Genomic DNA, 27656 nt, shown 5'->3' with positions numbered 1-27656 from the left:
ACTTTTTCCTAATGTCCAACCTAAACCTTCCTTGCTGCAGTTTAAGCCCATTGTTTCTTGTTCTATCCTTAGAGGCTAAGATGAACAAGTTTTCTCCCTCGTCCCTCTTGAGGTTGGCAATACTGCTATTGGGTGAAAATCACTAATTCATGTATCCCCTGCTGTTAAGAGGGAAAATGGAGCAAACCAGTTTAATACTCTTTGAGAGAAGCCCCCCACTCTCTCACTAAGCATCCATAGCCTCCCAAAAACTCTGTACCCAGCTTGCATTTCTCCCACAGCCTACTCCCAGGTCACCTCCACACCTGCTACTCCTGCTCATGCACAGCCTCTTACGCCTTGGGGGAATTCTGCTCCGCCACGCAATGCAGAATTTTGCATAATTCCCTGTTGACCCTGCAGAATTTCCGACTGCCACTAGGGGCCGCTGGACTCTGCAGAGCGGAGCACTTTGATCCTCATTCTCCTAGGGACGGGGAGGGCCTTGCAGACCCAGCCAGCTCTGGCAAAGGATGAGGAAGGGCAGGGCTGCACCACACCATGTCCCCCGGTGGGACAGTAAAGAAGCTAGAGGGAGTAAAGGCTCTGGGAGTGCTGATGTCTGTGCTGGGGGCTGCACCGCGACTGGGCTCTGGGGGGAGGGGTGCTGGTCTCTGGGCTGGGGGTGCTCCGCGTCTGGGCTCTGCAGGGAGAGGGTGCTGGTGTCTGGGCCAGGGGGTGCAGCGTGGCTTGGCTCTGGGGGGATGGGAGTTGTGACAAAGTGGGGGGTTTCTTGGGTTTTTCCGTGTGTTCCAATGCGTTGCATGCAGAGGGAGTGGGACTCAGTGTCCCTGGGCGTTACTGGTTTAACAAGGTGAGGGGAGAGGGAGTTTGCTGTTACAGAGGACCAGAGAGGGAACTTGGGACCCCAGCCGATGGCCTGGAGGATGGAGACTCCAGCGACTGGTGACCCGCAGACCCAGCTCAGGAGTCGCAGCTGGTTCTGGCCAGCGGGAGGATCCCAGTGACCTAACCAGCCGGTTCCAGCCAGAGGGGGCCAGAGGAGGGCTGAGAGGAGAGGAGACCCAGGCCACCCTGTTTACAACCCTGTTTACCTGGAGAGAAGACAATGGACAGAGGCGGGGCTTGGGCCGGGGATATCAGATGCCCAGCTGGGAAGCAGGGGCGGCTCTGGGCTGGAGAGGGGGACCAGACAGAGTCCACCTGGCTGCAAGGGAGACTGGGATGTGCTGTGCTGAGGGAGGCCAGGCCTGAGGCCCTGAGAGTTTCCTGGGCTGTGTTCAACTCTCAATAAACCCTCCTGTTTTACAGTGGCTGAGAGTCGCTCCGGTCTAGAGATCAGGGTTGCATCATCCCCTTTGGGGATGGAGGCCCCGGGGGTCCAGAGTGAGGGGACTCCCTGAGGGGGCCCATGGCGAGAGACAGGTGTGCTAAGGCTCAGAGAGGTGCAGCTTCAGGAGGTGGAGGGGCCTGACCCCAAGAGAGAGTGGACCCCCGAGAAGGGCTGTCGCACTGAAAGGGGCACCCCCCATGGACTGCACGGGGCCATGAGTGGGCACGGTCTGTGAGTCCGTGACAGGAGTGCAGGTGTCTGAGCTCTGAGGGGCCCCACACAATTCCCTCCAGCACCCCTCAACTGGAACTGGGTCGTCATAGGGGTTTCTTTAACTCTCTACTCCTGGGGGAACCTTTTTTGCCGTTGTCTGTATTGTTGACATACTTCTTGACAGGTATTTTGAAATAAATTACCAAAATAATTGAAACTGAAGTGATTATATTGTGTCATTTTGACAAATAAAATATGCAGAATTTTTAAAATTTTGGCACAGAATTTTTAAATGTTTGGTGCAGAATCCCCCCAGAAGTAGCCTCTGTCTCCCTCCTGAGCCTGGCTCCCTCTGATCCATTCCACCGTGATTTTGTCCCTCTTTATTAAGTACCGTTGAATATGATTTCTGAGTCCCACACCCCCACTCTAGCCAGTCCCCCAAGCTGGGTCCTCACCCCCACTGCGGCCAGTCCCCCCAGCTGCCCTCAGCCCCACTGAGGCCAATTCTCCCATCTGGGCACCTCACCTCCACTCCGGCCAGGCCCCCCAGCAGAGCCCCTTTCCCCGACTTCAGCCAGTTTCCCATCAGTGGGGCCCCTCGCTCCCATCGAAACCCAAACTGAGCCCTGGTTTTGCCCATGGCTGTGCTTGATGGGTTCGAGCTAGGGTGACCAGATGTCCTGATTTTATAGGGACATTCCCAATTTTTGGGGCTTTGTCTTATATAGGCACTTATTACCCCTCGATTTTTCACACTTGCCATCTGGTCACCCTAATTCCAGCTCCCTTTGTGTTGTGAGCTCCTCTTGCCGCTCGTGGCAGGAAACTGAGGTTTGGCAAACCAGGGGAAGGGGAGAGAACCCCTAAACTCCATTTGGGCAGAGAGGATGCTGCCCCGCTCCTCTCCTGCCTTCGTCCAGAGGCTTTGCTGTCTGGCACTTCAGCTGACTCAGCGCAGCTGCCTGCGGCCATCAGGGCCCAGAATAGTCGCTGCGTTTTGCGCCGGGCACAGCAGTGCCTGCTGCCTGTCCATCACCCCAGCTGACGCTAATCACTGCCTGTTGCTGGGGCCTCTTCCAGGTCAGGATTTAAATACTTTAGAACCAGCCAGATATTGGGGGCGGGGGGTATTTATATTTATGTTTTTACATTCACACCCCACAATAACAGGGCAGGGAGATTCCTCACTTTCTGTTTGCTCTGGGGGCCGCTGAAATCCAGATCCTGCCTGGAATTACACCCTGAATGCTCTTCGGGGCCAGACTCTAAGACAGGTGCCCATCTCTTGCTGCCATCAATAGGGGTGCATGCCAGGTTTGGCCCACACATATCTTCCTAAGTATTCATTTGACTGGTAGATCAGAAAATGCCAGAACTGAAAGAGTGAATTCACCCTAACAGAAGATGGGACCCAGGATTGAAATCTCCTGCCTCTAGGTGCTGTGCAAGAAATCAAGCCAAAGCCCATGTAGGTCCCTTTTCACCTCCACACAGACAGCGAATATGCCAGGTATCACTGTATAGCTAGCAGCCCCATTCCATATTGTGACCCGAGAACCTGGTAATGCCAACCAACAAGGAGGTACAGAGCGGTACAGGTGTACCCTGAGGCCAGTATGCACTTTCTCATTCACCCAAGAATGTCATGAGATGTCTCCTCTGAAAGCCAGTGTCACATTGGTTATTGATATCATTGTGAGATATATGTACTGATACTATGTAAGGAGTTAGAATCATAGAATATCAGGGTTGGAAGGTGTGACACAGGGAGCCGAGTGGATTGACCTGGGAATGTCTAGTTTTAGTGGGACTGTCTGCATGGGGGATGGGAGAGCAGGGGATGACTTTAGGTGAGGGACGAGCCTGTAACCTGAGCCAGGAAGCGGGTTGGGGCGAGTCGACACCTTTGCCCAGGAAACTGGACAAAGGGAGAGGGGAAGAGCAGGAGGGGGAGAGAGCCTGCTGGAGGGGTTTTTGGTTTCAGTTTTGGGCTGGCTGGGAAGAGGCAGGGAACCCCAAGTCTGGGGTCTAAGATCCTTGCCCCCAAGAGGGACCTGGCTGAGGGGTCCTGGTTGTACCTACAAGCCCTGCTTGGGACTGTGTTCCTGTCATCTAATAAACCTTCTGTTTTACTGGCTGGCTGAGAGTCACGGTGAATTGCAGGAAGTGGGGAGTGCAGGGCCCTGACTCCCCCGCACTCCATGACAGAAGGGATGTCAGGAGGTCATCTAGTCCAATCTCCTGCTCAAAGCAGGACCAAAGTATATATACTGAAAACATGGTCTTTTAGAATAGATTAAGGTGTGGTGGAAATCTATGAAGCCTGGGCTACAAACTTAAAACTGCCTTAACCAAACAAGAGCACTCCACCAGAGACACAGATCACATCAAGGAACAACCCCACACTGGAACCCATATCATCAGACATCATCGAACAGTTACAACCTGTACTAGATGGGGACCACATCCTGAAAGAGCTTTCCTAAACTCTTTCTTCTGGCCTTCAAACAACCCCCCATGCTCTCCAAACTCATCATCAGAAGCAAGCTCCCCACAGACCAGGACACACCGACTCAAAGTGGCACCAGAACTGCCAGAACAACAGATGTAAAACCTGCAGACATAGCTCCACTGCTTCGATGACCAACACACCACACAACACACCTTTCGAGATCCATGGGTCCTACACGTCTATCACAAGTGGTGTACCTCACAAGTGCCCAACAACTATGTGGGTGAAACCAAACAATCACTACACTCTTGAATGAACTTGCACAGTAAAATGATAAAAAACAAAAACACGCAATCACCTGTGGGCCAACACTTTTTACCAAACGACCATTCCGTATCTGACCTCTTAGTTCTCGACCTCACAGGAAACCTGCACGACGCTTTCGAAAGACAAGCCTAGGAGCTTAAATTCATAACATTGCTAGACATCAAAAATCACCATCTTAATAAAGACACTGGATTTATGGCGTATTACAACAATCTGTAACCCACTAACCCCCCTTTGTTTGTCCCATGACTGCAGAGGTGGTAACGGGCCACTTCAACTTGAATGGTCCCTTAGAATATGTGCGAGACTAGGTGGGTGAATGTGTTAACTACTTATGCTAAACCATCTGTTCCCCCTTGTATTTAGTACAGAGTACCTTTCCCAGACCTGAAGAAGAGCTCTGTGTAGCGCCAAAGCTTGTCTCTCTCGCCAACAGATGTTGGTCCAATAAAAGATATTACCTCACCCACCTTGTCTCTATAGTCTTTTTAGCAGAGCAGAGTCCCCTCCCCGGGTCTGCTTTTTACAAGTCTCTTTGGGTCTGTACCACATGTAGCAAGGAAGTACTGTCTTATAGACCAACACTGGTTAGCGATGTGGCACGTTTGTCTCTTAGCTGTCCAGTAGGACACCCCTCCTACTGCCAGTGGACTACTCTCCCCTCTGCCACAGTATTCACGCTGGCAACACACAGGGGACAAGGCAGGGAGGTAGGTGATACTGCAGGCATCGGGGTTTCCAGGGTAGGATTTGTAACCCCTTTGGGGTTTAGAGACCCCTTTAAATCTTTTTCCTAGGGGGGAGGGGGAGAGTGAGAATAAAGGAGGGGAAACTCCAGGGGGGGCTCTGGAGGTGGGAGGAAGAGAGAGGCAGCAGCCTGCAGGCCCTCGCAAAGGAAGCAGCAGAGAACCTGCCTGAAGCCTGGAAAGGACAAGGCGCTGAGCGGGGACACCCCCAGGACAGGAGCCAGGAGGAGCACTGGGCCAGGGAGGAATCGCCTGAGAAGGACAGGCCAGAGCTGGACCTAGTATCAGAGCTGCATGGGGCTGTGAGTACTGGGGCTTGTGACTCTGCACTGGGAACAAGGAGGGAGGCTGCTGGCTAGTTAAGTGGGGAGGTGGTCACTCTGTGGGGCTTTGCAGAGAGCGGCAGAAGAGGGCACCGGAGGGGTTTGCTGGGGAGAGTTCACTGGCGCCGAAGACGACCAGGAGCACCCAAGACTCACCACTGGACTGCAACTTTGCTCAGGGCCCCTGAACTCTGTGTGCAGATGCATTGCTCAGTGTCTGCCCCTCCAGACTGTGCTCCCACTGGGCCCGTGGGGCCTTGGCTTGGATGCAGCCCTGTTTTATTGCTCCCCCTATATTGCCCCTTGTTGTTTTTCTCCTCTCATACCTCTGTAAATAAATACCTCCCTTCGCTATATCCATTGTACTTTTCCTGTGGGTGTGTGTGTTCACTCTGGGGGGTTTGGAACAGGTGCCCCTGGGGTGGAAGGGATTTCTCCTGCTGCATTCCTGCACGCGCCTTCTCGGCCAGAGCTGCCTGCAGAGCAGACTCCATCTTGGCCACGAGTGCGCTAAAGTTACAGATGTATGCAGGGATTTGCTCATACATGGGCCATAGCGCAGTTAAATCTGGCAGCCAGAGTGCTGACCTGCAGGATCCAGACATGCATGGATAGGATAGACCCTTACACCTCTGATACCCATTCGTCCTACATGCCAAGTACACATGGTAAGCATCCTTCCTGCCAGGCCAACATGCTCCCTGGGTGTGTGAGTCACACCAACCTGCCAATCTGTGCCAGGCACCTCAGCTCAAAATGCCCCTCTAGCACTGACACCAGTTCAGATATTGGGGAGGGGTGTAAATTCCAGTCCCCTCTCGTCCCACTCCCTCCTCCTGCAGGGACCCTGGGTCTCCCTCGGCCAGCAAGTCTCCCCGCTTTCTTACCCACACAGCGTATGACCCAGTGCTGCCAGGGGTCAAGTTCTTGGTGGACTCTCCTGTGTTCCACGCACAGCAACAGACGCCCTGTGTGCCAGGTCACAACGCCATCTATCGGTACGGGGGGGCGGTGGGCCAGTGCAGTGAATGGCATTGCAACCCCCCAGGTTGCCCAAGGGCATCCAGCAGCGCAGTGGCAGAGCTGAGTCTCCTCACGCCCAGCCCATTGCCTCACCCACTAGACCACACTGCCTCTTGGGCACCTAGTGCTATAGAGACTGATGCTTTGGAGGTTAGGAGTGTCTGTGGACAGCATGGTCCTGTGCTCCTTACTCAGCCCACTGTCAATCAGGTGTGACACCAATGGGATTAGGTGTGAATGGGGCGTGAGAGGAGAACCAGGCCCTTGCTTCTTTTCCTGGAGCCTCAGCACCCAGGGCTGGGAGGAGTCTCACATGCAAAGCTAAGGCAGGCCCTGGAGGGGAGACCTGCAGGGATTTTACAGACTCAGGATAAAGAGAGGGCCCCTCAGCCCAGCTGTCGGGGGCCAGTGGCCCACAGCGAACAGAGTGGTCAAGAAGATGGGCCACTGCTTTTCCCAGCTATGCCCTCCAGCCCTGCTCACATCCACGCAGAGTGCTCCTAGCCCAGAGGTGGGCAAACTACAGCCCACAGGCCACATCGGCCTGCGGGACCATTCTGCCCAGCCCCTGAGCTCCTGGCCGGGAAGGCTAGCCCCTGGCCCCTCCCCCGCTGTCCCCCCTCTCCCGCAGACTCAGCGTGCTGCGCCGCTGGCACTCTGGCCCGCTGCTCCTGCCGGGCAGTGTGGTGGCATGGCTGCAAGCTCCTGCCGCTCTGAGCGCCATGGTAAGGGGGCGGTGGGGGGTAGTTGGATAGCGGTCGGGGCAGTCAGGGGACAGAGAGCGGGGGGGGGGGTGGATAGGGGGTGGGGTACCGGGGGGTTAGGGATGGGGGGTCCTGGGAGCGGGTGGTCAGGGGACAAGTAGCAGGGTGGGTTGGATAGGTGGCAGGTTCTGAGGGTGGGCAGTCAGGGGGCAGGAAGTGGGAGGGGGCAGATAGGGGGCAGGGGCCAGGCTGTTTGGGGAGGCACAGCCTTCCCTACCCAGCCCTGCATAAAGTTTTGCGACCCCGATGTGGCCCTTGGGCAAAAAAGTTTACCCACCCCTGTCCTAGCCCGTCACTTGGGCCATCTTGCCCCTCTCTTTGCCTCCCTCATCTCTACTGCATCGAACATAAGCTAACTGTCGTCACTGGCAACAGCCCCAGGGCCTCTCCCCACCCTCCCTCTCACCCACTGCCAAGATTCCAGACGGCGACTCCTGCCTCCGACTGGACCATGGCGGCAGCCTCCATCACGCTCCTGTTACATTTTCTAACAAGCCCCTTTGTGCTTTCCTCTCCCGCTGGGGCAGAGCTCCCTGTAAACACCCGCAAAGCTCCCTCTCCTCCTTCACATCCCTCCGCAACACTCTCTTTTGCCAGGATGCCAGTGGAAAAACCTAACAGCTTAAACTGTCAGCTCTCCGGGGCACAGACTGTCTTTGTGTTCTGTGTTTGTACCGCACCAAGCACAGTGGGGTCCTGGGCCATGACTCCGGTTCCTAGGCGCTAGGGTAATACAGATAATACATAACAACAGCTGCGAGGGGCCAGTCGGGGATGCAAGCCTTGGGATCGGACACTGGCTCTACGACCCCTCCGGATTTGCACCTCCTGGGGTTGCTGTGGGCCCTCACTGATCCATTCTCCAGGGCTGGGGACTCAGACTAGGGTCCTGGGCTTGCCTCTGTCTCTGCAAAGGCTCTGCAGGGCATTGCAGCTGGAATGCTGGGTGAGCATGAGGATACCCATGAAATAACGCACCTGACAACCGCTGCCAGTGTCTGTTGGGGCCACGTATTGGCTGAATAGGCAGCAGCGGCTAAAGAGCTGACCAAGGGCCCCCCAAATTATTTGCCAAATAACTCATGTGACAGACCCAACAAGAGCTGTGTAATGGATGGATCTGCAGCTATACTGCAGCTCCTGGTCTGGCATTGCCAAGGGGCCGTGGGTGATGGGAACAGGGACTCCCTCGCCAGCCAGTGCAGAGCTGTCTCAATATACAGGCTCTGCTCCCAGCTCTCTAGGGCCTGGCGTGGCGGGGATGTGGAGCATGTCAGGGGGTAACCCGAAAGCACTGCACTACAGCTATTCTCTGCTTCCCTGGGCCCATAGGGAGGCATTCGGAGCAGAATGCAAGTCCACAGAGCCCTGAGATTGCTCTAAGTTCCACTGGGGGCCAGGGTGGCTCCTGAGAACACAGCGGGTTTCAATCCCCTGCTCTGAGTGCAGGAACGGATGCACCAGGCATTAGGCCCAGAGCACATGGTGGACGTTTTTCCAACGGCGCCCGGGAGGCAGGCACCCGGGGGGAGTATTTCCAACCCAGACAGCCTCTCGCTGCTAGGAGACCCCGGCTGGAAGGCTGCCTGTGCGAACGGCTCCCTACGCAGATCACGGGGGGGGGGGGGGGGATCTGCGTCCAGGGGGCTGGGGAGGAGAGGGTATGGCTGGGGAACACGTAGAAAAGAGCTGAGGACAGGTTCCTGGCTTGTACACTCAGCTTTCCCCAGAACTCCAGCCCCCTCATCCACTGCTCCTCTCCTCCCATAAACAAGTGACGGGGCCTTGCTTGATGAATACCAGGGCTCCTGAGACAGGCTGCAAAGCAGCAATAACTCTCCCTGGGAGCTGAGCGAGTGGAGGTGCCACTTCCGACAAGGAGCCTTTCCCTTTATGGACTCCTTAGCTCCCAGTCATAAACCTTGCCGCTTTTCTCCATCAGGGCTGAGCTCTGTAACCCTGCCAGCGGGGCCTTAACTCTGGGACCTACGCAGGACCCCCAGCCATAACTTAGCCGCCCGCTCAGATCCCCGAGGTAGGCTGCAAGGACTGTCAGCTACCAGTTATTTATTCACTTTAAAAGCAACAATAGCAGCTCCTGCACATGCCCCTGGCTCTGACACTCTATCATCTCCGGGGAGGTCTAAGCAGGCAGAGGAGCGTGCGGATTCCTTTTCTTGTTTCAAGGTTCATGGGACTGTAGTGGCTGGATTGAGATCCCTGGAGATTTCGCTCTTCTGTATCCACACAGCAGGTGCAGCAAACTTCCCTCTCAGTTTGTGTGTGTGTGTGTGAGAGAGAGACCACTGCCCTCTACTGGATGCAATCAGAACTGCTCAACTGTGTGCCCAAGGCCCTACTCTGCTTACAGCTAATGGAGATTTTCATTTTGCTCTGAAAGTAGGGGCCTGGGCTTTCTGGAGCAAGATGATCTGAATTAGGAGCCCACCGTCACTATGAAATTCTAAGCGCTCACGGTGTGAAACAGAGGGACAACTATGCAGTTCTTAAGTGGCCAAACTGAGGGGGGCACAGAGGAACATTTGGGGGGGTCACAGCACAGAGGGCGGGGGGGGGGAATGCCACCACGCCCTGCTCTGCCCCCAGATCCACTTTGGCTCCAACCCCAACCCCAGCTGAAAGTCGGGCCCCAGCCATGACCTCGCTCCCGACCCGGCCATGGCTCTGCTCCCAGCTGCAGCCCCAACTCCGGCCTTGGCTCCAGTTCCTGGGGACGTGACGTGGACAGGTTCCACTATGGGTAAGGCGGGGGGCAGAATGGAAAAAGTTGAGGAACCACTGATCTAAAAGACCATCAAGCAGGGTTTTCCCCTAGAAAAGGCTCTAGAGCTCAGGGCCGCCCAGAGAATTCAGGGGGCCTGGGGCAAAGAAATTTTGGGGGCCCCTTCTATAAAAAAATTGCAATACTATATTCTCCTGGGGGCCCTTGCGGGGCCCACAGCAAATTGCCCCACTTGCTCCCCCCCATGGGCGCCCCTGGGAAAAATAAACCTTCCGCATTTCGGCACAAACCCAGTTTTGAGAAAACTTCTTTACAAGGTATCACTGGTTTTCAGCATCAGCTAGTGCTAAAAGGCACTAATGCTCATTAAAAGGGTTGGACAAATATTTTCCATCAAAACTTTTTCTGGATCGAAAACTAGGAGGTTTTAAATCATAGAATCTCAGGGTTGGAAGGGACCTCAGGAGGTCATCTAGTCCAACCCCCTGCTCAAAGCAGGACCAAACCCAACTAAATCATCCCAGCCAGGGCTTTGTCAAGCCTGACCTTAAAAACCTCTAAGGAAGGAGATTCCACCACCTCCCTAGGTAACCCATTCCAGTTCTTCACCACCCTACTAGTGAAAAAGTTTTTCCTAATATCCAACCTAAACCTCCCCCTCTGCAACTTGAGACCATTACTCCTTGTTCTGTCATCTTCTACCACTGAGAACAGAAAAAAATCACGGACAATGTCTGCTTTCCTTCAAAATTTGTTGTGGTTTTTTTAATTGAAAAGCTGAAATTAGTGTGCCAAAACCTGAACATGGTTTGAGGTTTCAGAAGTGTGTGGCCAAATATTTGCTGCTTGCTGTGTTTGATTGTTTAAAGAAACAATAACAAAAATTCTGCTTAAAAAAAATCCAAAACTTTTGAACCACCTCAGCTTGTAACCAAACACCTGAGCCCATCCAGGAAGAGATTTTTCCAAGTTTCTGATACTCTGCTGGCTTCCTTGACTCATATCTATCTCCATAACTTTGGGTTCATTTAGGTTAGAACATAAGAACAGCCATACTGGGTCAAACCAAAGGCCATCCTGCCCAGTATCCTGTCTACTGACAATGGCCAATGCCAAGTGCCCCAGAGGGAGTAAACCTAACATAATGATCAAGTGATCTCGCTCCTGCCATCCATCTCCACCCTCTGACAAACAGAGGCTAGGGACACCATTCCTTACCCATCCTGGCTAACAGCCATTAATGGACTTAATCTCCATGCATTTATCTGTTTCCTAGAGACTGGCTCCATGGGGTCCCTCACAAACTGGAGACGGTTACTGTGGGTTTTTCTTTACTATAGCTTATGTACATACTCCACGAACTGAGCATTTGAGCTTGTTCCAGAATCTGGGATGAGCCTATGTTGGCAAAACTGAAATGCTCAAAATAGCACATGCATGTGAATGGACACAGGGTGCTAAAATTAAATTAATCCAGGGGTTGTCAAACTGGAGGTCAGGACCCCTCAGGGGGTCACGAGGTTATTACTGGGGGTCGTGAGCTGTTAGCCTCCACCTCAAACCCCGCTTTGCCTCCAGCACTTATAATAGTGTTAAATATATAAAAAAGTGTTTTCAATTTATAAAGGGGGGGGGTCACACTCAGAGGTTTGCTATGTGAAAGGGTCACCAGGACAAAAGTTTGAGAACCACTAAATTAACCCCTCTGAAGCCTCAGGGAATGCGGGGGAGAGGGGGTCTCCCTTGGTAGGGTTGGGAAGGATATTGCTCTTCTCATGTGATTCCCTCCCACCAGTGGCTAATTTTAAATGAAGCTACCCTCCCCTGAGATGAATCTCCCTTTGGCACTGAAATTACATATAGACTATAATTTGGCATTTGAGAAGTGAAAGGGATGGTAGCCCTAATGGAAAAGCTAACAGCTTGGCTCTTCTGCAAGCCTCAAACTGCTGAATGAGCTTCAGGGTAGGGAAGGCTGTGCTACCCAAACAGCCTGGCCCTGCCCCCTATCCGACCCCCACCCACTTCCTGCCCCTGACTGCCCCTCTTAGAATCCCTGACCCATCCTGCTCCTTGTCCCCTCACCGTCCCCCAGAGACCCCACCACCACCACCCTAGGACCCCACCCCTGCTCCCTGTCTGCCCCAACCCCTATCCACCCCCGCGCTGAGTCCTGACAGACCCCCGAACACCCACAATCCAATCCCCATTCCCTGCCCCTGACCGGCCCCCAACCTCTGCCCCTCCCTGTGCCCTGACTGTCCCCAGGACTCCCTGCTCCTTAGCCAACCCCCCTGGCCCCAGCCTCTTACCCCCGGCTCCCTCCTCGCCTGGAGCCTCAGCATGTCGCTGAACAGCTGCAGCGTGTCTCTGCCGGGGCCTGAGCTCCGCCCCGCTCAGAGCCACGTGGGGAGGGGGCGGGGCTGGGAGCTCCACGCCGAGCGGAGGGAGCTGAGCTCAGCCTGGAGCTCGCAGCCCCGCCCCCTCACCACGCGGCTCGGAGCGGGGCGGGGCTCAGGGGCCCCACTGGGGCCATGCTGCGGCGCTGTCTGAGGACGCCGCTTGATGCGCTAAGGCTCCAGGAGAGGGGCGGAGGCGGGAGTCTCAGCTGTTCTCTTGGGGGCCCCTGCGGAGCCCGGGGCAAATTGCCCCACTTGCCCCCCCACTCTGGGCGGCCCTGCTACAGCTAAAGCAAATATGGGAAATGGTTCAAATAAAAGCCTTACTTTACATTGCAAAGCCTTTAATTCCCCCCCTCTACCCTTTCATCGCCACCCCCCCCGCCCCGTGTCCTTAATAAACCATTAAAACGATTTTAAAGATGGTTGCTAGAATAGGAGTCATGACCAGCAACTTGACATGAGCCTCTGGCCCACACAGAACGGTTACAAGCTTCACCACCAGCCTTCATTTAAAATGAATTAATCACAACCCCCCAGCTAAGGAGTAGCCCCCCCTCCCATAAATTAGCACCACGGGGGCAGAGGGTTGTACTGGGGGCTGTTTGTCGGGGTTGGGTGGAGAGACAGAGAGAGGAGCAGAATGAGAGACAAGAAAGAGAGGGATGCTGAGCAAAGAGCTGGCAAATCATGGTGGAAAAAGCCTAGAGAGGGCTTGTGGAGTGCTGGCTGCATGGGTGCTATGAGTGAGGGCACTTTGGTGCCTCCTGTGTTCAGGGACAAAGGACTTCACAAGGATGGGACAAACACACAAGACTGAATCAATTGAAGACAATCTCAGATTCCATTGTCAATTTCTGCTCTCAACTGGAAAACCCGCAGGACCCCCAAATTTGAGTAGCTGCTCGGGTCAAAGGGGATAACGGAGCAGTTTAATGCTGTTAACAGTCAACAGAGATGTTTTATTAACATAGAATCATAGAAGATTTGGTTTGGAAGAGACCTCATGAGGTCATCTAGTCCAACCCCCTGCTCAAAGCAGGACCAACCCCAACTAAATCATCCCAGACAGGGCTCTGTCAAGCCAGGCCTTAAAAATCTCTAAGGAAGGAGATTCCACCACCTCCCTAGGTAACACATTCCAGTGCTTCACCACACTCCTAGTGAAATAGTTTTTCCTAATATCCAACCTTAGACCTTCCCCACTGCTGCTTGAGACCATTTCTCCTTCTTCTGTCATCTGCCACCACTGAGAACAGCTGAGCTCCATCCTCTTTGGAACCCCCCCTTCAGGTAGTTGAAGGCAGCTATCAAATCCCCCCTCACTGTTGTGCAGACTAAATACCCCAGTTCCCTCAGCCTCTCCTCGTAAATCATGTGCCCCAGCCCCCTGATTATTTCAGCCCCCTAAACAGCTTCTTTCTTGTGGGGCCAGCCACTCCTATCCCAATGCAACAGGGAGCAGAGGCCTGTATCTTGGTGTTGTGGGTCCCAGCTTCCTTTCCGGCTTATGGACTCAGAGGCTCAGGTGTAAATTTCACAACTACATAACTGGAGACCATGCAGCTCACGTGCTGGTGGCTTGGAGAGTGAAATTTCAGTGCCAGGCAGGCGCTAACATTCGTGGGCAAGGGGCTCAGCCCCTTCATGCTTCCTCGACTTGATGCCCTGGCTATTTTTAAAAAGGTTAGTCTGGAGCACAAGTGAAAGAAAAAGGTTTGCCTCAGAGGCTTTGCCGTGAGTGAGGCGGTGCCAGGCAGGTTTGTACAACATGAGGACAAGGCTGTCTCTTACCAGGCTGGAGTTGGAAGCGTTGGTATCATCCTCCGGCATGGGCAGGTAGACAGCCAACGCCACACAGTTGGCAAAGATGGTCATCAGGATAATGATCTCGAAGGGTCTGTGGGTGGGCATTAAGGAGAAGCACAGAGCTGAGGCGCAGTCCCTGCGTACGCACCAATTAACGGTAACCACATCAGCTGGTACAATGCCACAGCACCGGCCATATTTATACAGGAGAGGTACAGGGAGGGACAAGCCGTGGGGCTGGGGGCACTGGCAGAGCTGCGGCGGGGAGGGGACAACCCAGGGCTGCAATAACACGGGGTGCAGTTGCCATCAGACCTGCCAACACTTCCACAGTTTCAGAGCCTCTTACAGATCTGGGGCACAGCCCATCAGTCTAGAGGGAAATCAGCCTCCGATTGGCTGCCTTCCCCACCTCTTGGGGAAGGCTCCCCCATCCTCTCCTGTGAACGGGGATGGGCTCCTGCCTCCACTTCTCCCCATCTCCTTCCCACCCTAGGGTTGCCAACTTTCTACTCGCACAAAACCAAACACCCTTGCCCCGCCTCCTGCCCCACCCCTACAAGGCCCCGCCCCCACTCACTCCCTCTGTTGCTTGCTTTCCCCACCCTCACTCACTCGCTCATTTTCACCAAGCTGGGGCAGGGGGCTGGGGTGCGGGAGAGGGTGAGGGCTCTGGCTGGGGGTGCAAGTTCTGGGATGGGGCCAGAAATGAGGGGTTCAGGGTACGGGAGGGGGCTCTGGGCCAGGGCAGGAGGTTGGGGTGCTGGGGGGGGTGAGGGCTCTGGGGTGGGGCTGGGAATGAGCGGTTTGGGGGTTAGGAGGATGCTCCGTGCTGGGACTGAGAGGTTTGGAGGGCAGGAGGAGGATCAGGGCTGGGGCAGGGGGCTGGGGCTGGGGAGTGGGTCAGGGGAGCAGGCTCCAGATGGCACTTACCTCAAGTAGCTCCCAGAAGCGGTGGCATGTCCCCCCTCCAACTCCTATGTGGAGGCACAACTAGGTGGCTGTGCATGCTGCCCTGTCTGCAGGCACCACCCCCGCAGCTCCCATTGGCTGTGGTTCCCGGCCAATGGGAGCTGTGGGGGCGGCACTTGGGGCGGGGCAAGCTGGGGTGGGGATGAAGAACCTCTGCATAAGGAGCAAAGGGACATGGGGAGCCAGGGGTAGATGTGGGGCTGGGGGAGGGGCTCAGCAGTGAGGGGGAGCTGAGGAAGATTGGACAGCTAGAGGAGCTGATGGGGAGGCACAGAGCTGATGTGGGGAAATGTGGGAGCACATTAGTAATTGCTGTGGACTGCTGTGACCCAGTGACCTCTTGATGCCAACTGGCACAGCAGGTGCAGGGGGCTTTACAGGGCTCTCCTGGGTCAGTTCTATGCATGTTAATACTCCAGAAGATGGTCTCCAGGAAAAGCCAGTGGCCCGCTGGTCATCGCAATCATTTTGAGATGTGTGCATGGGTAGTATTTAAGGAATTATGTCTCTATACTGAAAATTATGTTCTTAAAGCCTCGGGAGCTGAGGCAGGTAACCAGGAGGGGACATATCTCAGACAGGTTCCTTTTGGGAAGGGGTTACAGACACTTATCTCTTCATCTGGTCCTTGTCTGTATTGTGTATGGTCCCTTCACAGCGGGAGTGTAGCTTGTGGCTCAGTATGCAACTAATCTAGATTACAAAATTGACAAGAGACTGCAAAATCTACCAGTCCTCGCCCACAAACAGCCCCCCAACTTGAAGCAAATACTCACCAGCAACTATACACCACACAACAAAAACACCAACCCAGGAACCAAACCCTGCTACAAACCCCCGTGCCAACTCTGTCCACACATCTATTCAAGGGACACCATCATAGGACCTAATCACATCAGCCACACCATCCAAGGCTCGTTCACCTGCACATCTACCAAAGTGATATATGCCATCATGTGCCAGCAATGCCCCTCTGCCATGTACATTGGCCAAACCGGACAGTCTCTACGCAAAAGAATAAATGGACACAACTCTGACATCAGGAATCATAACATTCAAAAACCAATAGGAGAGCACTTCAATCTCTCTAGTCACTCAATAACAGACCTAAAAGTGGCAATTCTTCAACAACAAAAAAACTTCAAAAACAGACTCCAAGGTGAAGCTGCAGAACTGGAATTAATTTGCAAACTGGCTACCATCAGATTAGGCCTGAATAAAGACTGGGAGTGGTTGGGTCATTACAAAACCTAAACTTAATTTCCCCAATACTAATTTCTCCCTACCGTTACTCACACCTTCTTGTCAACTGTCTGTAATGGGCCACTCTCTTACCACTTCAAAAGTTATTTTTCCTCCTGTTTGGTATCCTGCTGTTAATTGATTTATCTTGTTAGACTGATCTCACACTTGGCAAAGCAGCCATCAGCCTTTTATGTATTTATACCTGCTCCTGTATTTTTCACTTCATGCATCTGATGAAGTGGGTTCTAGCCCACAAAAGCGTATGCCCAGATAAATGTATTAGTCTCTAAGGTGCCACTCCTCGTTGTTTTTGCTGATACAGACTAACACGGCTACCACTCTGAAACCTACCAGGAGGAGCAATTAGCACCAGGGGGTCTGGGTTCCGAATAAAGATCAAAGGACTGTTTTGAGATAGCCTGGGCTGCAAAAGAGACACGGGGGGCTCCTTTACTTAGGATGCAAGCTGCCAGCATGACTTGTCTCATGAAACAAGGATCACAGGCTGTGAAAGGTTGGAAGGAGTTTGGGGTGAGCATTGCTCTGTATGACATGAAAGTATCGAGTCTAGGATCTGGAATGCGTGCTCTGATTTTATGTTGCATGTAACCGTTGGTTTCCAATACGTGCCCCCCACAGCACGTCTCCCATGCTGGGCAGCAAGACAGGATGGATAACACAGCAGTTCAGACAATAGAGCTCCTCTGTTGCTCTGCTGTCAGGGGAGGGAGGGAGCGAGCCGAGTGCAGAGACCCCCAGCCAGGACTGCGAGGAGGAGGAGAAAGACAAGCCCTAGCTGCAAGAGAGGCCACTCGGCTGCTGAGTGGCTCCTGCCCGCTAGATTATCCAAATAAAATCCATGTCCCGCCTGCTATTCGGATAACGAGGAGCGTCCTGTACGTGCTACATGATCTGCATCAAATAAACTGCTGCGTGTGTCCCTCTGGACACACCCAGTGTGTGCGAAGCAGGGCAGCGATCGGAGGTGGGACTGGGGAGCTGTGGGGAGTGTGGTGTTGTACAGCTGCTTTGGATGCAGCGAACCTGGGAACACTCAGTGAGCGATTGGCACACTCCAACCTCTGATGTCCCCTGGAGGGCCCAGTGTCCTCTTGGCATGTGCCAATTGCTAACCCTTCAGTGACAGCAGGGCCTGCAGAAGCCTAGAGGGTAGGGCCTGGGGTGCCAGTGGAGGTGAGGAGCTGACTCCCGGTCAGGGGCGGCTCTATGTATTTTGCCGCCCCAAGCACGGCAGTCAGGCGGCTTTCAACGGCATGCCTGCAGGAGGTCCGCTGGTAACACAGATTCGACGGCATGCCTGCAGGAGGTCCGCTGGTAACACAGATTCGACGGCATGCCTGCAGGAGGTCCGCTGGTAACACAGATTCGGCGGCATGCCTGCAGGAGGTCCGCTGGTAACACAGATTCGACGGCATGCCTGCAGGAGGTCCGCTGGTAACACAGATTCGGCGGCATGCCTGCAGGAGGTCCACTGGTAACATGGATTCGGCGGCATGCCTGCAGGAGGTCCGCTGGTAACACAGATTCAGCGGCATGCCTGCAGGAGGTCCACTGGTAACACAGATTCGACGGCATGCCTGCAGGAGGTCCACTGGTAACACAGATTCAGCGGCATGCCTGCAGGAGGTCCACTGGTAACATGGATTCGGCGGCATGCGTGTGGGAGGTCCGCTGGTAATGTGGATTCGGCAGCATGCCTGCGGGAGGTCCGCTGGTAAGGCGGATTCGGCAGCATGCCTACGGGAGGTCCGCTGGTAACGCGGATTCAGCGTACCGCTGCCGAACTGCTGCCGAAGCCATGGGACCGGCGGACCTCCTGCAGGCATGCTGCCGAAGGCAGCCTGACTGCCGCCCTCATGGGGCAACTGGCAGGCTGCCCCCCATGGCTTGCCACCCCAGACACACACTTGCTGCGCTGGTGCCTGGAGCCACGCCTGCTCCCGGTGGGCAGAGACAATGCTCCTACATGCAAAGGGCAGGTGGTAGTGAGGTGCCTCCCAACCCCGGGTACCTCTGTAAAGCATCACATCTGGGCACAGAATTCATTCATTTGCATTTAGGGAGAGGCTGGAAGTGTCCCCACCCCCACCCCAGGGAGCATTTCATGCACTTTTGTCCAAGTTTGCGCAAATTCAAACTCTGCTGCTTTTTGGCCCCAAGGCGTTGGCAAGTCTGGGGGCTGCAGGTCAGGACTGAGGGGCAGTGGCAGAGCGGTGTTTGGGGGTCTCCTGGCTGGGATAGCAGGGGAGCTGGAGGTCAGGGCTGGGTGTGTGGGGTTTGTCTAGCACCTACCTGCCCACTCTTTGTCCCGGGACTGTTCTCAGCTCCCTAGTAACAGAGACAGGAAAAGCAAAACAAAAGCAGGGTCTTGCATAAACATTTCCACTTGTTCCTCTGCCGCAGCAGGACCCAGAGCCCCGGGAAGTGGGGAGGGCCGGGAAATGATGCTCGCCGGGCAATTTGCAAGGGGAATCAATCCAAATGCTCTCCAGCCATTTAACAGATCCAGTCACCCCTCTGCTCGACAGCCTGGGGGGATGGTGCTGGGGGTTTGCTCCCCAGCGGCAGGGCCGGTGCAACCATTTAGGCGATTTAGGCGGTCACCTAGGGCGCTAGGATTTGGGGGGGGCGGCATTTTCTTTGGTAGCGACCACGGAGGCCGGATCTTCGGCCACCCCAGTTGCCGCCGGCATTTAGGCAGAGGGAGCTGGGGCAGGGGAGCGTGGGGAGGGCCGCCTGCAGCAAGTAAGGGGGGGCACGCAGGGTAACTCCCCGCTCCAGCTCACCCCTGCCCCACCTCCTCCCCGAGCACGCCGTGGCCGCTTCACTTCTCCCGCCTCCCAGGCTTGCGGCGCCTAAGCAGAGAGGGGAGCTGCCGCGGGGGGCGGGGGAGGGTGTGCCTCAGGGCGGAGGTGCGAGGGGGAGGGGAGGGCGCAGGGTGGAAGTTTTGCCTAGGGCGTGAAACATCCTTGCACCGGCCCTGCCCAGTGGCTGCCCATCGTGCGCCTGCCGTGTATGTGGAGGTGGATCGGAGATAGCGGGGGAGGCTGGGGGAGAGGGTGTCACAGGACACACAGCTCGTGTCCCTCTGTCATCCCACCCACAGAGCGTGCTGGGTTTGCTTTCATGGGGCCAGGCTGAGAACAAGGCGGTGAAGATTCAATCCGGGGGAAGCAGCATGGCCTGGCTAGGGGACGAGGCAAAGGCCTAAGACATGTCAGCTGCTACAGACAGTGACAGCCGGAGAGGCCCAGCCATTGGGCTAAAGATCACATCACACCTGAGGTCACTGCGCGGCTGGGGACCATCCACAGTGATGACAGGCTGGGCCCCGATGGCCAGGAGGCCGCGCTGCTCCTGGGACGCTCACACTGCAGGGGACTTTAGCTGTCGACTGATCCTCAGAGTGGGGCTCCCCAGGGCCGGGCTCCCCAACAAAGCACTTCTCCCCTCCCTGGGCCCAACCCGAGTCTCTGCCTGCCAGGGCACCTGCCTGATGAGGGCTGTGGGGAGGGGAGGGGGGATTGATTGGAGTCAGCTTTCAATTACCAGATGCTGGCCTGTCTGGCAGCAATTTCACACGTGCTCCTGCACCCGAGGGTAACAGCGTAAAGCATAAGCAGCGCTGAGGACAAGGTCTGATGCCCCCGTCCTTAGTCCCTTCCCTCTGGGCTCCATTTATTGTCCCAACAACCACAAACTCACCCCAGGAAAACAAAACTGCCCCAGCTGGGGCTTTCTACCCAGCCACAGCGCCTAGGGCCTCTCTCCAGTGGCTCCTGCAAGCAACTGTCCTTTGCTGCAACATCTCTCTGCAGACCCCACGTCCCTGCCCCTCCTTAGCATGAACTAAGCACCTGTCTCCCCTCAGCTAGGTCTTATCAGTGAATAGGGCCAGCTGGCCACAGGCCTGCAGCCCTTAACGGGGCAAGCTGCCCTGTTACACAGGCCAAATGAACTCCCGCGGCTCTTTAGATATCTTTGGTAAAGGGAGCCATGCATATCCGCGACGACGTCTTTCGACGACGAACCAGCCCCTTCTCCCCGTGGATTAAATCTCCTGGCTGTTCAGCATCTGCCTGCTGCCTAGACCTCCCGGAATCAGCTGACAAGGAGGCAACTGGCTGCTAAAGATGATCCCTCTGCTGCCTTAATTTTAGTCGCGTGCCCGAGGTGGATATGCTGGCAGTCCGTATATTTTACCCCACACTTTACTGTCAATCACCATCATCATCAGCCTCCCAGAGTCCTTCCGTCCCAGGCTCTCGGGGCTTGAAAAACTCAAGTCCCTTCCCCACCGTCTCGTTTCCCACATTTGCTCCCTGGAAATAACACTGCTGCCTGGCACCTGCAGAGGGAAAGTGCTCATGAATTGTTACAGCGAATGAAACCTCTCCTTCCCTCGGGTTATTCTCCCCTTCTCCAGAGGAGTTAAAGGAGGGACACAGGGATCGAGTGACCCGCCTGAAGCCACACCCAAAGTCAGCGGCAGAAATGGAAACAGAATCCAGGAATCCCAACTCCTAGTCCCCTGCTTCACCCACTGCATAGGCTGCCTTTTGTCCTGCAAGGATGGAAGGAGTCTGGGACCGTTCTCTGTGCCTCTGCCATTTGGGGATGTAGTTCCCTCCCTGATACTCCCTAGAGAAGTATTACCTAGTGGTTGGAGCAGGGGCCGGGGAGCCAGGAGTTCTGTCCCTGATTCTGATCCTAACCTGCTGCATGTCCAGGTCTTAACCCATCTGCAGCTGAAGTGCCGAAGGGTGCCAGCCTGGCCCCTTTTGCTAGCAGGAAATGCAGCCAAGTTAAACCAATACAGCAGTTTGGGATCCTGTGGGGGGAAGGTTCCTCTCCTGGCTTCTCTCCATTTATGACTCCAGCCAGTGGCGGCTCTAGGAATTTGGCCGCCCCAAGCACGGTGGCATGCCGCAGGGGGCGCGCTGCCGGTCGCCGGTCCCGCGGCTCCGGAGGACCTCTTGCAGACGTGCCTGCAGAGGGCCCGCTGGTCCCGCGGCTCCAGTGGAGCATCCGCAGGCACGCCTGTGGGAGGTCCACAAGAGCCGCGGAACCAGCGGACCGTCCACAGTCATGCCTACGGAATGTCCGCCGGAGCCGCCTGCCACCCTACCGGTAAAATGCCGCCCCAAGCGCGCGCTTGGCGCGCTGGGGTCTGGAGCCGGCCCTGACTCCAGCAAAGCTCTTTGAGAGCATCACCTCAGCCCTGGCAGCAGCAGCAGCATGCATCACAAACCCATCTCTAGCTGCAGCCTAAATCACACCAGGCCTGGAAATTTGCTGGTTTTTATAGCCAGGTTCTCTGGGGCGTGACAGGGAACAAGCTCCGCTGGGCACCGGCTAAGCAACCTGCCTTCTGAGCATTGTGAAGCGAGGGTGGAGTCCAGGTGCCATGTATACCAGTAATGGGGCACATGGCCCCACACCACTGCCCCCAGTGCCCCAACACTCCCAAACCCACCTCCGTACACCCCCAGCATGCTCACAAAGCACGGTCACAATTAATCCTGTACCAAGCAACCGGCCTGACCTTTGAGCAAATGCTACCATGAGTGGGCCAGAACTAGGCCACTTCCTCTCGTTGCAACCCCAAAGCAGCGAACCAGGGGCATTGTGGGTATAAATAGAACCTGCTGCATTGTGGGTACCAGTGTAACCAGATGCAGAGGAATCTCTCTCACACACATGCTGTCCCCTACCCTGTTTGCAGTGACTGCTTCTTTGACCTTCCTGTTGATGCACCAGTGTCTTTCCTCCTTCCAGTCTGTGTTCAAGAGCAGGTCCATTCGCTCTCATGGCTACAAGGGATTCAGTGGTTACGGCAGTGACCTAGGAGTTGTAGGCTCTAGTCCCAGATGTGCCACTGATTTGCAGGCTGACCCTGAACTAGTCACTTCTGCTTTCTGCGTCTCTTGTCCCATGTGTAGCTTGAGGGCACTACTTCTGTTGCAGTTGTGAGAATGAATTCATTAAATGTTTGTAAGGCAGTGAGAGAGCCTCGGGCAAAGGCAGCCCAGAGCATTGTTATTATTAAAAGGACAAAAAAAAACCACCAGGTCCCAGAGCCCTTTGCATAGGGAAGGATGGGGCTTGCTTGCTCCTCATGGAAATGCTGCCACTTCTGGGGTAGAACACTGCATGGCAGGGAGGGAGGAGGAGTCACTAACAGCTATTATGCAGGATGGATTTCAGGGAGGCAGACAGTGCAAAACTGGAGTGTACTCAAGACAAAGGCCCCATGTGCCATTTCTTCCAAAAGGTACCACCAAGCCTTCAATGGCCACGCCCCACACTTTAGGTCTGATCCAGCAGCGTGGGGCACCCGGCCGGGTTCAGTGCTTCAGGACTGAGTCCGTGAGAGAAGCGCCACCTCTCGAGTCACTAACACCTCTTCCTGTGGCACCTGGGATGATCTCCCAGCCAAGCTGTGACTAGACCCAAACATGCTTCATGTTCCAGACCTGCAGCCCACAGTACAGGGATCCTGATGGCCAAACTGCTAGCGTGTACCCACAGGATAACCCTCTCTTGATTCACTGATTTCTCCTGGAGTGAGATTGTGCCCTCAAGTCAAGAAAGGACCCAGGCGATGTGCCTGATGGCCAGAATGCAGCCTAGTACACCTGGGTTGAATCTGGGCCCTTCAGGATCCCAAAAGCAACAGCCTCTGTCATTTGAGCTAATGGAGTAGAATCATAGAATCTCAGGGGTGGAAGGGACCTCAGAAGGTCACCTAGTCCAACCCCCTGCTCAAAGCAGGGTCAATCCCCAGACAGATTTTTACACCAGTTCCCTAAATGGTCCCCTCAAGGATTGAACTCACAGCCCTGGGTTTAGCAGGCTAATGCTCAAACCACTGAACTATCCCTCCTCCTCCCAAGTTATGGAGCTCCAACAAGTAATGGAGCTTGTTACATATTTAGTAATTGACACAGTTGGAGCTAGAATACTATTGACTGCCAATGAGATTTTGGTTCCTAAGTGCCTAAGTCCTTTTTTAAAATGATATGTAAGGTTCTGAGCACAGCCAGTTCTGGGCCTCGGGCTATGAGCTGGAAGCAGCGGCATCCTCCTAAACACTTGTCACTGGAGTGGCTGCCCTGTAGCACTCTCTGCAGGCCAAACCTGGCACTGCAGGCACTCCCTGCCTCAGTTTCCTCCTCTGAGGTGTCCCTCAACCCTCAGCCTTCCCCACCCAGGTTGGAGGTGGCGATGGGGCCCAGCTCTCCAGCCAAGTCTCTGACTAAAACTTCACCCCTTCCAGGGTAACAAGAATCCAAACACACAAAAGGGTCTTCCACTCTCCATGGGCTCCTCTTCAGCCCCCCAGGGTTAGCGCCCAGCCCCTCTAGGGTGCCAGGGATAGCTCAGTGGTTTAAGCATTGGCCTGGTTAAACCCAGGATTGTGAATTCAATCCTTGAGGGGGCCATTTAGGCATCTGGGGCAAAAATCTGTCTGGGGATTGGTCCTGTTCGAGCAGGGGGTTGGACTAGATGACCTCCTGAGGTCCCTTCCAACCCTGATATTCTATGATTCCCTGCTGCAGGGTCCTGATCAGAGGTCAGAAGGGCCCATTGTGGCCATCTGGTCTGACCCCCTGTATCACACTGGGCCTGAACTCATTCCTCTTTGAGCTAGAACCAAGCTTTTAGCAAAGCCAGGATCAGAGAGGGGGGAGCCTAGGGCAGTGATGGATGGAGAGGGAGAGGTGGAGGGGAAAGACAGAGATGGTGGTGGGGAGAGAGAACGAGGAAGAGACAGGGAGAATGAAGGAGAGAAAAAGGGAGAAGGAAAGAAAGAGGGAGAGAGAAGGGAATGGTGGAGGGGCAGAGGGAACCATCCATCTGTGATGTCAGACAGCAGCTGCGGGCAGCGGGCGAGTGGCTGACTCACTCTCTGAGCTATTCCAAGCAGCTTGCAGTGCCCCTCTCAATTCCTTCCTCTCCACGCACACTTTACTTTCCCAGTTTGACATTTTCTCCCCTACAACCCGCTCCAGGCGGCCTCCAGCTTTTTCTCTTTCCTGCCTCCGGAGCAAAGTGCATCCTTTCTCCACCACACCCCGCTCCCTGCCCCGGCTTCTCCAATCATCCGGCATCTTCCTGCCCCCGGCCCCTGCGTTTCAGTTCTCTCCGCCTAGCCCTCTCCCTGAACTGGTTGATCCTCTCGCATTCCTTCCCCAAAATGGTTTCTGCCTTCCTTGGATTCCTGCCAGCACCATGTATATATCTTCCCTCCTGAAGTGAAAGCAACGTCTCCCTGTCTGCCCCGTTCCCTGGCTGCACAACACCCTGGAGAGGGGAACCCTTGGGATTATTTCCCATGGCCCCATCTTCGCTTGGTACCAAAGAGACTGAACAGAAACCGCAGTGTCCAAACCGCCTCGGTTTCTCTCACCCAAACAGCCCCCCTTCCAGTGAACACATCAATTACCATTGTCCCAAGAAAACACAGGCCAGATCCTGATCTCCCTGACTCCGGCTTCATGCCACTGAGCGCAGCAGGGTCACAGAACCGGGCCCCTCAGCTATATTTAGCCTTTCCTCGGCCTCCCCTGCTCTTTCACATCACCAGCGAGAGGGTACAAACAGGCCATCAGGAACAGGAAAACCAGATCCACCACTCACCGAGTTTAAACCTGTCCACACCTGCCAAATGCCCCCAACATTCTCTCCTGTGTTGGGCACACACTTTCCTCTCGCTCACCGCTGTGTTGCAGCATTCCCTCCGCATGCTTTCAATTCCCCCTTCGTGCTTTGCCAGGTCTCGGTCTCCCATGTTTCTAGACACCCCCACGCAGGGCCCGTCTCCCCTCCCCACCTAGACGGAAAGGATACTTCCATTCCACAATGCCAATGCAGGCTTTCCGCAGCGGGTGCTGAAGGGTTAAGCAGAACAGAGCCCTGGCTGGCCGGGGGGCTGCTGGTGGCACCGGTTTCTTTGACTTTTCTTTCTGTTGCTTTTTCTTCTGATCATCCTGGGCAGAAGCAGGCTCCATGATCTTCCTACCCTAGCTGCCTCCGCCAGCTGTTCTTCTCCCCCCGCCGTCCTCTCCTCCCACAGCTGAGACCCCCGTCCCCAGCCCGAAGCCCCTTCTGGTTCTCTTCTGCCAAGCCAGTCTCCTCCGTGCAGAGCCGGCGGCGGCGGTGGGGGGGGAGGGGGCTGGAAATCTCACTCACACATACACAAATGCACCAGGCATGAGTTTAAAATTAGACCCCCGCTCCCTGGTGCTGTCAGAGTTCCTGAGACAGCAAAAGAAGCCCAGCAGCTGTTGCTTATCCCAACGCCGGTAACTGCTTCCCAAGCTACGGCTCCAGTTTGGGAGTGAGGGACCCACGTCAAGAGGGAAATACTCCAAGAAAATCCTTCTTCAGCTCTCTCCTTGGCCCTCTTCCCCATCTCCCTCTGGCTTCTGAAGCAGCCCAAGGAATCATCAGGCTGTTTAAACAACACAAGCCGCCTGCTTTGTCCGACTGGGCCCAGGGTGCATTTCGCTTGGGTTGGGTGACTGCTGCAGATAAATCCTGCCTCTTTTGCAAATGCATTTGCCTCTCCTGTCTGGTGTTCGCTTTCCAGTAATCCTGCCAGCCAGTGCATTTGTTGGGACAAACATTCCCCATCAAAGCAAATGTTGTTATTAATCGGAATCAGGGAGTGTGTGGAAACCCCTCTGTGCTAGGTGCTGCACATACATGAGAGAAAATCCCTGTCCCAACAAGTGTAGAATCTAACCAGACACGAGTGGGAGGAAGTTAGAGTTCTGATCCCCACTTTGCAGAAGGGGAACAGAGCAGGAAGGGCCAGATCCTCAAAGGGATTTGGACACCTAACTCCCACAGAGTTCAGTGAGAATCAGGCACCTAACTGCCTTTGCAGATCTGGGTCAAAGTCCCACAGTAGCAGAGCCAGGAATGGAACGCAGCTCTCCGGAACCCTATGCCAGGTCAGGAACCCTGAGAGTCTCCTTCTGCATTGCAGAGTAGCCACAGAAAGCACGTGCCGAACTCGGAGCGTTTGCCCCTGGATCCTGACTGTAACTAGCAGGCACTTCTTCGAGGCCTGCCCAGCAGAGGGGTGCAAAGGGGGGTCAGCAGTGCCGTAGCCCCATCCAGAGTGAGGAACACAGCCCATGTCTCCTGCTGCCTCCGCGCGGCTGCTGGGGAAATTCAGTGGTTAAGCTCTGGAGCAGGCTCCCAAGGGAGGCTGTGGAACCCCTGTCACTGGAGATTTTTAAGAACAGGCTGGACACACACCTGTCAGGGCTGATCTAAGTTTACTTGGCCCTGCCTCAGCACAGGGGGCTGCACTTGGTGACTTCCCAAGGTCCCTTCCAGCCCCACATTTCCAAGATTCTACAGGGCTTGTTCTGGATTTCACCCCCTAAGAGGGTCTAGGACTGACTAGCACCAATACCCAACATCTTGTCTTTCCCCTCCCTCGCATCGCTGCATTTTACACTGACCAATCTGCCTGCATGTCCCCTAGGGAAATGTCTACATACAAACAGTTAAATACTCCAGGAGATGTATTAGACTTTGCACTGCTACAGGGGCCTTCACCCTGGATGTGTTTTACAAACATTTCTAGATAATACCACCGAGCACCTACAGAGAGCCTTGTATCTGCAGATGTCAAAGGTCTTTAGAAAGGTGGGTCAGACGTATTATCCCCATTTCACAAGTTGGGAAACTGAGGCCTGGAGAGGCAACGTGCTCAGAGGCATGCAGCCAACCCACAGCAGAGCTGACAAAACAACCATCTCTTGCACTTCTAAACCCTGCTCTGCAAGCACTTGACAAAGAAAGAATGTATCAGTGTCCCTATTTTACAAGCAGAGAAGCTACAGGTCCACATGACGGGGGGACAGGCCCCACACCAGCCAGCAGGCCAGGGACAGAACCCCCATTCCTTGCCTTGGAGCTGGAGCGCTAACCACTCTTCCACCACCCTGCTACGGCTCATATAGGGTGACCAGACAGCAAATGTGAAAAATCAGGACAGGGGGTGGGGGGTAATAGGAGCCTATATAAGAAAAAGACCCAAAAATCAGGTCTGTCCCTGTAAAATCGGAACACCTGGTCACCCTAGGCTCATATCATCTCAGGATCATGTCATCTGCCATGGAACTGCCTGTCTTGGGAGCATCCCAATTCAAGGGCCAGCAGCCCCAGTGCGACACAGTCCTGAAGGAGAATCCCATAGCTACATGCCTGCTAACCAGTGGGGGGAGGGGAGACGCTGCACATTGCTGCGTGCTCTGGGAG

The 27656-nt window shown here is 54.9% G+C and overlaps 1 protein-coding gene across 3 annotated transcripts in view; it reads right to left on the bottom strand.

Annotated features, from left to right (window-relative positions):
• The window catches only part of CACNA1S (calcium voltage-gated channel subunit alpha1 S), a 111034-nt gene extending 85484 nt beyond the window's left edge, over positions 1-25550 (bottom strand). The window contains exons 1-2 of one of the 3 annotated variants that reach the window (XM_039535021.1): positions 25227-25550; positions 14121-14226 (exon numbers count right to left, since the gene is read on the bottom strand). In XM_039535021.1, coding sequence (XP_039390955.1) covers positions 14121-14226; positions 25227-25387 — 267 coding nt within the window. In that variant the 5' untranslated portion in view covers positions 25388-25550. The remainder of the gene's footprint in view (positions 1-14120; positions 14227-25226) is intronic. The other 2 variants (XM_039535018.1, XM_039535020.1) reach the window with 2 other exon arrangements.
• Between the last annotated feature and the right edge of the window lie 2106 nt (positions 25551-27656).

This window comes from Mauremys reevesii, linkage group 4, assembly GCF_016161935.1.
Source record: "Mauremys reevesii isolate NIE-2019 linkage group 4, ASM1616193v1, whole genome shotgun sequence".
Classification (NCBI taxonomy): domain Eukaryota; kingdom Metazoa; phylum Chordata; order Testudines; family Geoemydidae; genus Mauremys; species Mauremys reevesii.
This window is presented reverse-complemented; position numbering and strand designations above follow the sequence as displayed.